This window comes from Orycteropus afer, unplaced genomic scaffold, assembly GCF_000298275.1.
Source record: "Orycteropus afer afer isolate SDZICR_OR568_19922 unplaced genomic scaffold, OryAfe1.0 scaffold00031, whole genome shotgun sequence".
NCBI lineage: Eukaryota > Metazoa > Chordata > Mammalia > Tubulidentata > Orycteropodidae > Orycteropus > Orycteropus afer.
In genome coordinates this window covers 15,747,077-15,760,520 of record NW_006921618.1, presented here as the reverse complement: position 1 = coordinate 15,760,520, position 13,444 = coordinate 15,747,077, and the positions used below count along the sequence as shown (strand labels likewise).

At 41.8% G+C, this 13,444-nt stretch overlaps 1 protein-coding gene across 1 annotated transcript; it reads left to right on the top strand.

Annotated features, from left to right (window-relative positions):
- Positions 1 to 11,064: 11,064 nt before the first annotated feature.
- PTAFR (platelet activating factor receptor) lies at positions 11,065 to 12,093 on the top strand. Its single transcript, XM_007935817.2, has one exon. It carries the CDS (start codon positions 11,065 to 11,067, stop codon positions 12,091 to 12,093), a length of 1,029 nt encoding a protein of 342 aa, XP_007934008.1.
- The last annotated feature ends 1,351 nt before the right edge of the window (positions 12,094 to 13,444 follow it).

The following is a 13,444-nucleotide window of genomic DNA, read 5'->3' as shown; positions in this document are numbered from 1 at the left end:
GATTATCTTCTGTGTCTGTGTTAATTGGTTTCCCTTTTCTTTGTTGAAGAGGGTCTGTGCAGTCTTTCTGCCTAGTCTGCCATCTTGCCAGAACCTCCAGTGTCATCTCTATGAAGAGAGACATTACTCAGACCTAGTCATCTGGGCCAGAGGCCTAGGTGTCACCCTTGATTCCTACCTTTTAGACTACATCCAATCCATCACCAAGTCCTGTCCATCTGACCTCCCAAATAACTCTCACCTCTTTGCCATGACCTTTGGCACTCCTTTGGCCCTCCAGACAATTGTAATCTTCTCCTTGCTGTCTTCCTTCTCCTGGTTGTTCCGAGTACAGTGGTCAGAGCACTCTTCTCCAAACCCAGACCCTGCCTTATCCCTTCTGTGCTCAGCATCTTTCCACTCTCCATTTTCTGCAGAATCAAGTACAAACTCCTTGCTCTTCATGAGTTGACTGATGCTTACGTTTCTAGCTGTCTCTTTTTAACCTCCTCACACTTTAAGTTTTAGCCAAACTGAAGGTGTCCAGTTCCCTGAGAGCAAGGCACATCCTCTCCTATTCTTCCAGGCCTTTGCACATGCTGTCCCTTCTGCCTGGAATTCCTTTCCTCTTGCTTCACAGGCTAACTCCTTTTCTTCCTTCAACTGCGACAGGAAATCTATTCTGACTCTTCAAGTCTGGGCTAGAGGTACCTTCTCTGAATTCCCATGATTCCTTGCTCCTCTACCATCACAGCACATATCACTTGTCTATTTCTGGATGAAGATTGGGCAGTCTACCTCCATAGTGATACTGCCTTGGAAACCCAAGGAGGGGTCACTATGAGTTGGATCTGACTTGGCAGCAGTGGATTTGGTTTAGTTGCTCCTACAAAATGGTTTGTGGGCCACTCAAGGACAGAGGCAGGTCTGTTTTCTGAATCCTCAGTACTCTCCCCAGGGCTGGGAGCAGTGAGTGCCTGTCCAATTAATGCATGAATTGTGACCACATGGGTAATTTGAGCTAACCTATGTGTATGCCTTGTTCACATGGTGAGAAGATTTTTTTTTCCATCAAAATTAATGCAAACAAAAATCCACAATGAACAAAATATCAAAACTTTAAATGCAGACCGAATCGTTGGGTAGCAGTGAAAGCAGGGTTGTTGGAAAGTCCACATGGAGATTGTCAGCCACGGTTACAATGGTAACCACTTACTGGTGCATGCTCAGGCAAACACCATTAGAATAAAGTATGGCTACGTGGCCACGATTCCAGTGCTGAGTGTGCATATGGCTGGGTTTTCATAGGAAAGATGGATAATAACAGAGCTGATGGTAGGATGTTCACTGTCAATGCATTCTTTGGATTCTACCAGTCATGGTAAACATATGTGTGTTTGTTTCATGAATAAACATGGTTTTCTTTAGTTTATCTTTCCTCTATAAACCCATTCATTAAATGTTGTTGATTAATGTGAAAAGCTGGAAGAAAAGAAAAGCACAGTTACCATTTTTTTTGACTTATGAAAATGTGTCTCTTGCTTTTCCTTTGGGAAAAAAAAGGAAGAAGACAGGATTGTAACAGTGCTGTGCCAAGGTATACTGGAGCCTGAGGCAAAATGAGGAATCAGTAATACTGTAAATAACTAACACTGTAATACCTTAATACTGATTTTTATTTTTTTAAATTATTGCATTAAAATATTATTTATCTTGATTACTGAGTTTTCTGGATCCCCCTTAAACGTTGTACCGAGGTGAGTGCTGCCCTCGCCACACTAGTCCTGACTCTGAGTTCGGTCCCCTGGCTGAAGAAAGAGTTTCCGGAGGATAGTTGCCACCATCTTCTGAGCTGGAGCTCACACCCAAAAAGAGGAAAGGACTTCCCGAAAGGAGGGCAGTGGTTAACGGTGTGAGTTCCTCAAAGACTGAGAGCAAGCACCATGTCCTGCCCAGCTGTGGGCTGCTTCTTCACTTCTGTTGGGCAGGGTTAGGGCAAATGTACCACTTTGCCCCAGGAACAAGGTCCCCCAAAGTATAACGGTCCAGCAGGAGAGAGGAACAAGGCCATCCCCACATGACTGGGCACATTGGGCTTAAAGAAAAGGAGAGCGGAGGACTTGGAACAGCAGTTTTCAAATCTGTTCTCAGGACACCTTTACATCCTTAAAAATTATTGAAGGGCCCAAAGAGCTTTTCTTTATAGGAGTCTTATGTTCCAGTAATAGGATTTCTGGTGGTGCCGTGGTTCAAGCATTGGTCTGCTAACCAAAAGGTTGGTGGTTCACACCTCAGTCCCTCAGTGAATGAAAGATGAGGCAGTCTGCTTCTGTAAAGATTTACAGCCTTGGAAACCCTCTGTGACAGTTCTGCTCTGTTCTATAGGGTTGTTATTAGTCAGATATGACTCTATGGCAGTGGATTTGGTTTCATTTTTCAATATTTACCATATTAAAAATTAAAACCGAGACATTCTGAAAACTTTAGTTTTAAATAAAAGAAAATCATAAACTCATTCCATGTTAACATAGGTAAAATGTTTTTAATGAAAAATAACTAGATTTTACAACCAGACATCTCATGGGATTTAGTTCCTTGGTTTGGAGGTTTAGGGTCATGGTTTCATGGGACATCTCAGTTAATTGGCCTAATAATAACATGTTTTGTGCTTTGTTCTACCTCCTAGTTTGTTGCATAGTACCTGGATTTTAAAAGCTTGCAAGTGGCCATCCAAGGTACAACAGATGGTCTCTATTTGCCTGGAGCAACAGAAAAAGAAGGAGAGTCAGGAATAGGAAGAATGTGTGGCTAATTGCTTCCAAAAACATTTACTTCCTTTGCCATGAAACCATAATAACTGGATGGTGCCAGGCTACCATTAATGAGCATTTTGATCAAAGAGTCCACACAAGAATTCTGATCAAAAGGGGGTACATACAGAACAGAATTCCACATTTCTCATGGACTCTAGACTTCCTGGAGCCATGGAAGGTAGATGAACCCTGAAGCTATTGTCCTGAGATAATCTTTAAACCTTAAACCAAAAATATCCCCTGTAGTCTTCTTAAAACCAAACAATAGTTTAGCTTAACATAAAAAAGGTAGGCCTTGAGCAGTATGCTCTCTTAAGGACTATCTATATGGGATCAAACTCACAAAAGAACTCAAAGGATTAGATAGTAAACTTGTTGTTGTTATATCATAGCAAGCCCTCCTTGAGTTTCCAAGGCAGTATCACTCGATAGTAGATTGCCCAATCTTCCTTCTGAGGAGTGGCTGGTGGGTTTGAACCTCCATCCTTCTGCTTAGCAGTCAAGTGCTGTTGGCACTATGCTACCAGAGCTCCTAATAGTAAACCTAGAGGTCAGTAAGTTTATGTTAATGAGGGAGGAAGAATTCAGAAAATGAGAGTAAGAATGGTTACACAAGTTGAAGAATGTCACTAAATGGTACATTTAGAAACTGTTAAATTGGTGTATGTTTTGCATATTCTCAACAACAATAACAAAATAAATAAAATTTAGAGATAAAATAACTAGATTTTCCAAAACATAAACAACTGAGGGAGAAGAATGGCGTTGATTTACTTTTTGCAAATCTCTTTAACGTTAGGCTTAGTAGAACACAGCTGGATTTTCATATTTGTTTATGAGCGATAAGTTGTTTTGGTTGAAGTGTATGAAGAAAATCTAGCCTTATACAAATATGTTCTTGGAAAAGGGAAGGAAAATTTATTAGCCTTTTTATATCATCGGTGTTGCTCTTCTTCAATACATCAAAGCTCCACAAATGGTCATTTCTTAAATTACCATAGTTGCAGTGTGGAACCCAAGATTCTATCCATGAACATTCTGTAACTTTTTACCTTAAAATTTATTCATCTATCTTGTCCTTATCATGGTTGGTAAAGTAGAGGGTTAGTAAAAAAGAGAGAAACGCTTAATGAGATGGATTGACACAATAGCCGAAACAATGGACTCAGACAGCAATGATCATGAGGAATGTTTTATTCTGTTACACAAAAGGTTGCTATGAATCAGCGCTGACTTGACAGCAACTAACAACAACATCTCACCCTTGGAATGGATCTTTCACCTGCGCATAATTTTGAAACATCATGCATTGCTCATTTGGAGAATATTGGTTCAATGATTATGCAGGTCTTCCAAATTCAACCTTTCATTATATAATATAAAAAACCTTTACTCGTTAATATGCTGATATTATGTTAATAACTCATTATTAACCACTAATTTCATCAAAAAAAAATAATTTTAAGTACTGGAAAAGCTGTTAAGCTCATACTTGCAGATATATATTTTCCAAAAGTTCTAATTTATCATGGGCAACAAATGCCATCAGTTGTTTTCTTTGAAGTGACAGGTTCACTTCATTCATGTTTAATAAAAGGTCAGCCAGATACTCAAGTCTGAGAAAGCGTAGTTTGTCAGTCATTCAATTAAAAATGGAGAGCCATGGAGAAAGTGGTTTGTTCAGCTGATAACTCAACCAATCACCTAAGCGCTCAACCTGAAGACAACAATTATGCTTAGGTTTACAGTGGAAGCACTTTCTGGGGTTCTTCCCATTTCGACACAGAGAATATTAAAAAAGATCCACACTAAAAGGTCAAGATTTAATAAAAAATCAGTAATTTTTTAAACTTTATTTTTATTTAAAAGCATTTCAAAATTGAAATTGCATTAACCTTTCACATGGTGAGTGCATGGCCCTGAACGATTCAACAACTCCTAGTACAGTTTGGTGCCACGGCCTTCATTTGTGCTAAAACATCAGCAGTTGTGCTCACCATGACTTTTTTTTTTATTTTAAAATTGTGATTTGGGTGAAAGTTTACAGAGAAAATTCACTTTCCATACAGCAGTTCACATACACTTTGTCTCATGACATTGACCACAATTTACCACAATGCAACAGTTCCCCTCCCACTTCCTCCCGATAGTTACCTCTTCCCTGTGTCCATCCCTCCATGCACTCCTGCCCCCTGAGCTGTCTCCCTTTGCATAAGCAGCCCTTCTTTCTCCCATGCTTGTTCTCTCCAAGGAGTGTATCTATACCTCAGGTAAATGTTCAACTCATACGCCTGTCTTTTGCTTCGCTGGAAGCCACAGATGTTCACCATGACTTTTACACCATCAGTGCAAACGTCAATATGGTGACAGGCAGGTAATGCCTTGGTATTTATTATAAAAATAGTTTTGATCTTATATCCTGCCCTCTGTAGAGTTCCCTGGCTCACTCTTTGAGAACTATTTTTTAGTGTTTGGGATCAGATGGCAGGGGTGTGGAGTGGAAAAGGTCTCAACAGGTAAGAAGCTAGCAGTTATATTACTAGGGAAGCAGCATAAAATGCACCCTCAAATCAACTTTGTAATTCACGGTATGATTCAAAGATGAGTTTTTTTGTTTTTAAAGGAATCACAATGATTTATTAGGAGTAATGAAGTCTACATTTATTTAATTTAATGTAGATAACCACTGCCATATTAAGTAGAGCAAAACATAAATTTTCTCAATCAAAAAAATTCCAGTTACACAGGGAGACAGCTCAGGGGGCAGGAGCGCATGGAGGGAGGGACATAAGGAAGGGGTAACTATCAGGAGGAAATGGGAGGGGAACTGTTGCATTGGAGTAAATTGTAGTTAATTTCATGAGACAAAGTGTGTGTGAACTGCTGTATGGAAAGTGATTTTGCTCTGTAAACTTTCACCCAAATCACAATAAAAAAATAAAATCCCAATTAGAACCAGTTGTTTCTTTAAGCCACATGTAAGCCCTGGGGCTCCATAAGGGATAGATATAATGAACAAGGCTTATCACCCATTCCTTCATTTATTGGCTCATGAAGCAGGGAATGCAGTGTTGAACAGACAAGTCCTTGCTCTCTGGGTACTCACAGTTGAGTTGGGGAGAGTTAAACAGTCATACAAAGAGGAATATGATCACAACTGTGCTAAGATTTATGAGGTAGCACAGGCAGCTTTGAGATGGGGAGACCTGACTATGACATCGGGACCTGATTTGCTCCAGATGTCAGCAAAGACCTCCCTGAAGAAAGTGAAATTCAGCTTGGGTCTGAAGCATGAGTTGGAAAATTGGTCAAGTGAAGGTCGAGTGTGTGTAGGGAAGAGTGCCAAGGCAGTGGGATGGGTATGTGTGGAGGATTTGAGGTAGGAAAGGTCTGGGCACGTTTGAAAACTTACCCAGGAAGTTATTTGCTGCTGCAGCCCAGTGGGAGGGACATGGAATGAGGGTGGTGTGAAGTTGGGTATAGGGCAAAGGCCACTGGGGCCTGCTTTCAGTTCCTGGAGCCTATCACACTCTTTCTTGCCTTGGGCCAGGACCCATGCAGTTTCCTTTGCCTGGAATGTTCTTCCCTCTGCTCTTCCTTCAGATCTCACTGAAATGTCACCCCCTTTCTATGTAGATTCTCTTTTTACTCTCCATACTAGCGCTCTATTTTCATTTTATAGCAACTATTTTTTGTCTGTTTAAATTGCTTTTGTCTCTCTCCCACACAAGACTCTAAGTTCCCTGAGGGCAGGGCCTCATCTGTCATTTTCACCCTGTGTCTCCCATGCTTAGAGTGTGCCTGACACACAGTTGGTGCTCAGTAAATATAAAGCCAAACCAAACTCACTGCCTTCGAGTCGATTCTGACTCATAGCGACCCCCATTGGGTTTCTGAGGTGGTAAATCTTTACGGAAGTAGATTGCCCCCTCTTCCTTCTGCAGAGTGGTCAATGGGTTTGAAACGCCAGCCTTCTGGATGGCAGTCAAATGCCTTAGGCACTGTGCCACCAAATATGTACTGGGTAAATGTCTGTCTGTCTGAATGAATGAATGAATGAACACAGAGTTGGATTTGAGATCCTGGCTCCATTCCTACACAGCTATGAGACCTTGGACAAATCACATCACCACCCTATACTTCAGCTTCCTATTCTGTAAAATGGGGATTATACTTCCTATCTCAAAGGGTTTTTGGGTGACTCAGATGAGGTGGTGCATGTGGAGGCACCTAGCAAGGTGCCTGGCTCCAAAAGAGATGCTTCTAAGTGTTTATTTTCTTCCTTGCTTTCCACTCTTAATTCTATGATCCTTTCACTGCATAAGGATGTGTGATGCTCCTTGGGCCTCTATGATCCCCAGCTGAGTGAGTCTCTTGCTCTTCTCTCAGTAACTGCTTCCCTGGGTCATGCTCACAGCAACACAAACATCAAACGTGATACCAGGCTTACGTGAGCAACGGCAACCACAGTGGGAGAAACAAGAGCAGAGGGGAAGGAACAAGTCTTCAGAGGGAGAGGAGAGTGGGGAGGAACTCCTGAAAACAGACCAGACCTTGGGTAGTGGGATTATAACTAGCTTTAACTTTTTAATATACTGTAAGAATTATTTTATTTTGAAATAATTTTAGGCCTTCAGAAACATTGCAAAAATAGTATGAAGAGTTCATGTATGCCCTTCACCCAACTTTCCCTAATGTGAACAACTTACAGAGCCATAATACAATGATCAAAACCAGGAAATTAACACTGATTCAATATTATGAATTAAATTACAGACCATATTTGAATTTCAGTAGTTTTCCCCCTAATGTCCTTTTTCTGTTCCAGGATCCAAATCAGGATCCCACATTGCATTTAGTTGTTATGTGTCTCTTTGTAGTTCTTACTGCTGTTGGGTGCCATCAAGTTGATTCTGACTCATAGTGACTCTGTATACAACAAAACGAAACACTGCCTGGTCCTGCACCCTCCTCCTGCCTGAGCCCATCGTAGCAGCCACTGTTTCAATCCATCTCATTGAGGGCCTTCCCCTTTTTCTCTGACCCTCCACTTTACCAAGCATGATATCCTTCTCCAGGGAATGGTCCTTTCTGACAACATGACCAAAACAGGTGAGATGAAGTCTGGCCATTCTCGCTTCCAAGGAGCATTCCGGCTGTACTTCCTCCAGGACAGATTTGTTTGTTCTTCTGGCAGTCCATGGTATTTTCAGTATTCTTCACCAACACCACAATTCAAAGATATCATTTCGTTTTCAGTCTTCTTTATCCATTGTCCAGCTTTCACACCCATCTGAGGTGATTGAAAATACCATGACTTGAGTTAGGCGCACCTTAGCCTTCAAGGTGACATCTTTGCTCTTCAGCACTTTAAAGAGGTCTTTTGCAGCAGATTTGCTCAGTGCAATACAACAACTGATTTCTTGCCTGCTGCTTCCATGAATGTTGGTTGTGGATCCAAGTAAAATGAAAACTTTGACAACTTCAATTTTTCTCCATTTATCATGATGTTGCTTATTGGTCCAGTTGTGAGGAGGTGTCTCTTTAGTTTCCTCTGATCTATGATACTTCCTCAGTCTTTCCTGACCTTGATGCTTTTGGTTAGTACTGGTAAATTATTTTACAGAATGCCTCACAATTTTATTTTGTCTGATATTTTCTCACAATTAAGTGGAGGTTACATAGGTTTTTTCAGGAATACCACAGAAGTGGTGTTGTGTCCTTCTCATTACATCATGTCAGAAATACATGATGTTGACAGGTCTTATAATGGTGCTGTTAATCTTGCTCACTCAGCTAAAATATTGTCTACTTGGTTTCTCCTTTGGATACTTTTATTTTTAAATTGTATTTTTAAAATTTTTAATTATTAAAATAACAAATGCTTCAAAAAAGTTCAAACAAAAGTATTAAGTACATCAGCTTCCCACCAAGCCCACCTCACCTTCCCAGAGGTGACTTATCATTGTCAACTCTTTGACTTGTATCCTTCTATATGTTTTCTATTCATATTCATGTATATAATGGAGTAATGCCTAAGATTTTCTTTAATTTTGTTTTCTATAATTTTGATAGATTTCCATGACAGTATAACCAAATCTAATTCATTCTTTCTAATGACTGATTAGCATTCCATTTTATGTTGTTGTTAGGTGTCTTTGACTTAGCTCTGACTCATGGTGACCCTACGTATAACAGAACAAATCCCTGCCTGGTCCTGCACCATCCTCACAATCATTGCCATGCTTGAGCCCATTGTTGCAGCCACTGTGTCAGTCCATCTCATTGAGGGTCTTCCTCTTTTTCACTCACCCTTTGCTTTACCAAGCAGGGACTGGTCCCTTCTGATAACACATCCAAAGTACATGAGATGGAATCTCATCATCCTGGCTTCCAAGGAACATTCTGACTATATCCAAGACAGATTTGTTCATTCCTCTGGCAGTCTACAGTACATTCAATATTCTTTGCCAGTACCATAATTCAAATGCATCAATTCTTCTTCAGTCTACTTTATTTATTGCCCACTTCTCACATGCATAGGAGGTGATTGAAAATGCTATGGCTCGGGTTAAGTGTACCTCAGTCCTCAAAGTGACATCTTTGGTTTTTAACACTTCAAAGAGGTCTTTTGCAGAAAATTTGCCATATGCAATCCATCACTTGATTTTGTGACTGTTGCTTCCATGGGAGTTGGTTGTGAATTACATAAAATGAAATCCTTGACAACTTCAATATTTTCTCCATTTATGTCAATGTTGCTTATTGGTCCACTTTTGAGGAATTTTGTTTTCTTTATGTTGAGGTGTAATCCATACTGAAGACCATAATCTTTGATTTTCATCAATAAGTGCTTCAAGTCCTTGTCACTTTCAGCAGGCAAGGTTGTCTCACCCATTCCAAGGGTGACCCTAATATTATACTTCTCTGTATTTTACAGATTTTTTGATGGACATACAAATTATTTTAAATATAGAACACTTTATCATCAAAAATTTACTCAAGTTCCATCAAGAGAGAAAAACTCAAATTTTATCAGAAAATCCAAATATTTTGTGATATAAAATTATATATATTTTATTACTGGAAATAAATTATCTAAAACTTTAAGTCAAAACAAGCCAAAGAATAAAATGCTATATTTTAAAATGGAATAAGAAAAAGAAACTGAACTACCATTGATTTAATTGAATCTCAGATGCTGAGATATAATCTCAGATTATAAAAACACACCATTATCTTTTATTGAAAGAAAAAATTCCTGCCAACTAATGGAAGATGCCATCAATTTTTTTTTTTAATTTTATTTTGATTTGGGTGAGGATTTACAGAGTAAATTCACTTTTCATACAGCAGTTCACATATACTTTGTCTCATGTCATTGACCAAAATTTACAATACAACAGCTCCCCTCCCACTTCCTTCCCATAGTTACCTCTTCCCAGTGTTCATCCCTCCATACTCTTCCGCGCCCTGAGCTGTCTCCCTGTGCATAAGCAGCCCTTCCTTCTCCCATGATTGTTCTCTCCAGGGTGTGTGTCCACTTGAGGTAAATGTTTAACTCACTTGCCTGTACTTTGTTTGGCTGGAAACCACAGGTGTGGGTTCAATTCCAGACCTGAAGGGCAGCCAGGGGCCATAGTCTCAGTGGTTTCACCAGGCTCTATTGGACCAGCAAACCTGGTCCCCACCTTCTTTTTTTTTTGCCTCCAAATGATTTTGAGTTTTGTTCCACATTGTTCTCCCTCTTTATGCAGGATCTCGTACATCCCTTCCAAGTGGATGGCAGTGGTAGCCGGGCACCATCTAGTTCTTCTGGTCTCATAGTTGTATAGGTTGCAGATCAGATGGTGTACCAGTTGCTAGGACTGATTGTTTCCATTCATTTGGTTTTCTTCTTTCTTCTTGACGAGAGAGACCCATTGTTGCATCTAGATGGCAGCTTGCTAGCTTTTAAGATCCCAGTCGCTACTCACCAAAGTAGGAGGTGGAACAATGTTTTGTATAGTATGTTATGCCAATTGAGCTTGATGTCCCCTGCGACTATGGTCCCAAGCCCGCAGGATCAACTACTTGGTCGCTCTGGGTAGCTGAAATGCCATCAATTTTAAGGCATTTCCTGATTCTAGAATTTAAAAAATGTGTAAAGTGGGAATCTTAGAAGTGATAGTTAACTGTAGTCCCTTCTTGGCCCTTTATTAACTAGAATTCCTCTATGTTCTTCCAGGCACAGACAGGAACTTTTGACCAGCTACCCCTCCAGCTCAGAGGAATGGAGTCAACTGATTCCTCCCATGTGGACTCTGAGTTCCGATATGTCCTCTTCCCGATTGTTTACAGCATCATCTTTGTGCTGGGTGTCATTGCCAATGGCTATGTGCTGTGGGTCTTTGCTCGCTTATACCCTTCCAAGAAATTCAATGAGATAAAGATCTTCATGGTGAACCTCACCATGGCTGACCTGCTCTTCTTGGTCACCCTACCCCTGTGGATCATCTACTACTACAACGAGGGCAACTGGATTCTTCCTAAATTCCTGTGTAATGTGGCGGGCTGCCTCTTCTTCATCAACACCTACTGCTCTGTGGCCTTCCTGGGTGTCATCACTTACAACCGCTTCCAGGCAGTGACACGGCCCATTAAAACTGCTCAGGCCACCACCCGCAAGCGTGGCATTGTTTTGTCCCTGATGATCTGGGTGGCCATTGTGGCCGCTGCATCCTACTTCCTTATTGAAGACTCCACCAACACAGTGCTTGACAAAACTGGCTCAGGGAACATCACCCGATGCTTTGAGCATTATGAGAAGGGAAGTATGCCAGTCCTCATCATCCACATCTTCATTGTGTGCAGCTTCTTCCTTGTCTTCTTCATCATCCTCTTCTGCAACCTGATCATCATCCGCACGCTGCTCATGCAGCCGGTGCAGGGACAGCGCAATGCAGAAGTCAAGCGCCGGGCACTGTGGATGGTCTGCATGGTCTTGGCTGTGTTCATCATCTGCTTTGTGCCCCACCACATGGTGCAGCTTCCCTGGACGCTGGCCGAACTGGGCTTCCAGAACAATACTTTCCATCAGGCTATTAATGATGCACATCAGGTCACCCTCTGCCTCCTTAGCACCAATTGTGTCTTAGACCCTGTCATCTACTGTTTCCTCACCAAGAAGTTCCGCAAACACCTCACTGAGAAGTTCCACAGCATGCGCAGCAGCCGGAAATGCTCCCGGGCCACCACGGATACGGGCATTGATGTAGTTGTGCCACTCAACCAGATGCCTGCCAATTCTCTAAAAAATTAGTCCCTGATTGTTGGGGACAGGCCCAAAGTCTTCTTCTCCATGACTATCAAGGTTTGACTTGAGGGAAGAAGAAATGTGTGCTGTGCTCTGGCCTGTGGTTTGTGCACTTCCTTCCTGGACACTGGTGATCTGCTGGGTATGGAGGCAACCTCACCAAGACAGAGATAATGACAGAGAAGAATTGAAGTTTTCAGGCCAGAGAACCACAAGGCCCAGAGTGTCACACAGAAGCATATAATTTTGCTAGGAAGTTCTTAGCATATGGTGAAGCCTCCAGAGTAGAGGGAGCTGGTCGAGTCTCCTTTCCTTCCTTTCTAGGAGGCCCCTCCTAACCTGGTTTCCAGGAGGTGAGAGGAGCAGTGACAGTTCCCAGGGGCCAGTCGGGCACCTTGCATTTGGGGTGCAGAAGAGAGGCGTCAGCTTCTCTTGAAAATTTCTAGATGGTTTTCAGTAATTATATGCAAATGAGCCTCTTGTACCCTGAGCCTCCTCATACCTGCAGTGTGAATGTGGCAATCTCAAACCCCAGGGCTTGGAGAAGCCTTCCCTGGCTTCCAGAGCCCCATGGTTCTTCTGAGAAATCTTAACTTCCAGCTAGTGTCCCCACGTAGTTGGGATCCTTGTCTCTTGTCTACTGGGCAAACATGGATTGCTATTTTTGATAAATGCCTCCCAGTGGCCAAAGTACTGCTTGGGTCTGAGATGGTAGCTATAGGTTGGACTTAGGTAATGGTGACCAAGTGGATAGCGTGTTACAGTCAACCTTTGATGTCACACTGCCTTAAATTCAAGCTTTGGTTTTATCACTTCCTGTTGAGGGGCTGTGGTCTCAATTTCTACCAGTTTGGGTTGTTACCTCTGAGGTAAAGTGTACCTCATAGGGCTGTTATGAGAGGTGAATGCTGAGTCAGTCTCCTCTTGGTAAGGGTGACTCCTCATCCCAGGAACTCCCTTTTTTGGAGAATTTGACTCCCTCCCTACAGCCGATCCCTCAATTCACCACTGAATGGACAACAGGTGAACATCTGGCTTGAGTTGAACCAATACGGTTCTCTCTCTCAGGAACAGTCAGCAAGATTCAGGGATGCTGCTTTAAGCTCTGCAGGTTGCTTACCTGAACACACATGAACTCTGGAGCTGTGAATGTCTATGCATATATGTTTTTCTAAGTGTGTGATAGGGTACAGCTGGCTACCTGCATGAATGTAGTGGAAAAAATGGCTCTGCTCAGAGAGAAGATGAAGATGTGCAGTGCAGAGAGAAGAGGGACCACAGAAGCCTGGGCTAGAGAAACGTTTGTGCTGCTTGGGCCTGCTGGCCCTCCTCCTCAGGCCTGGCTCATCTTCACTCC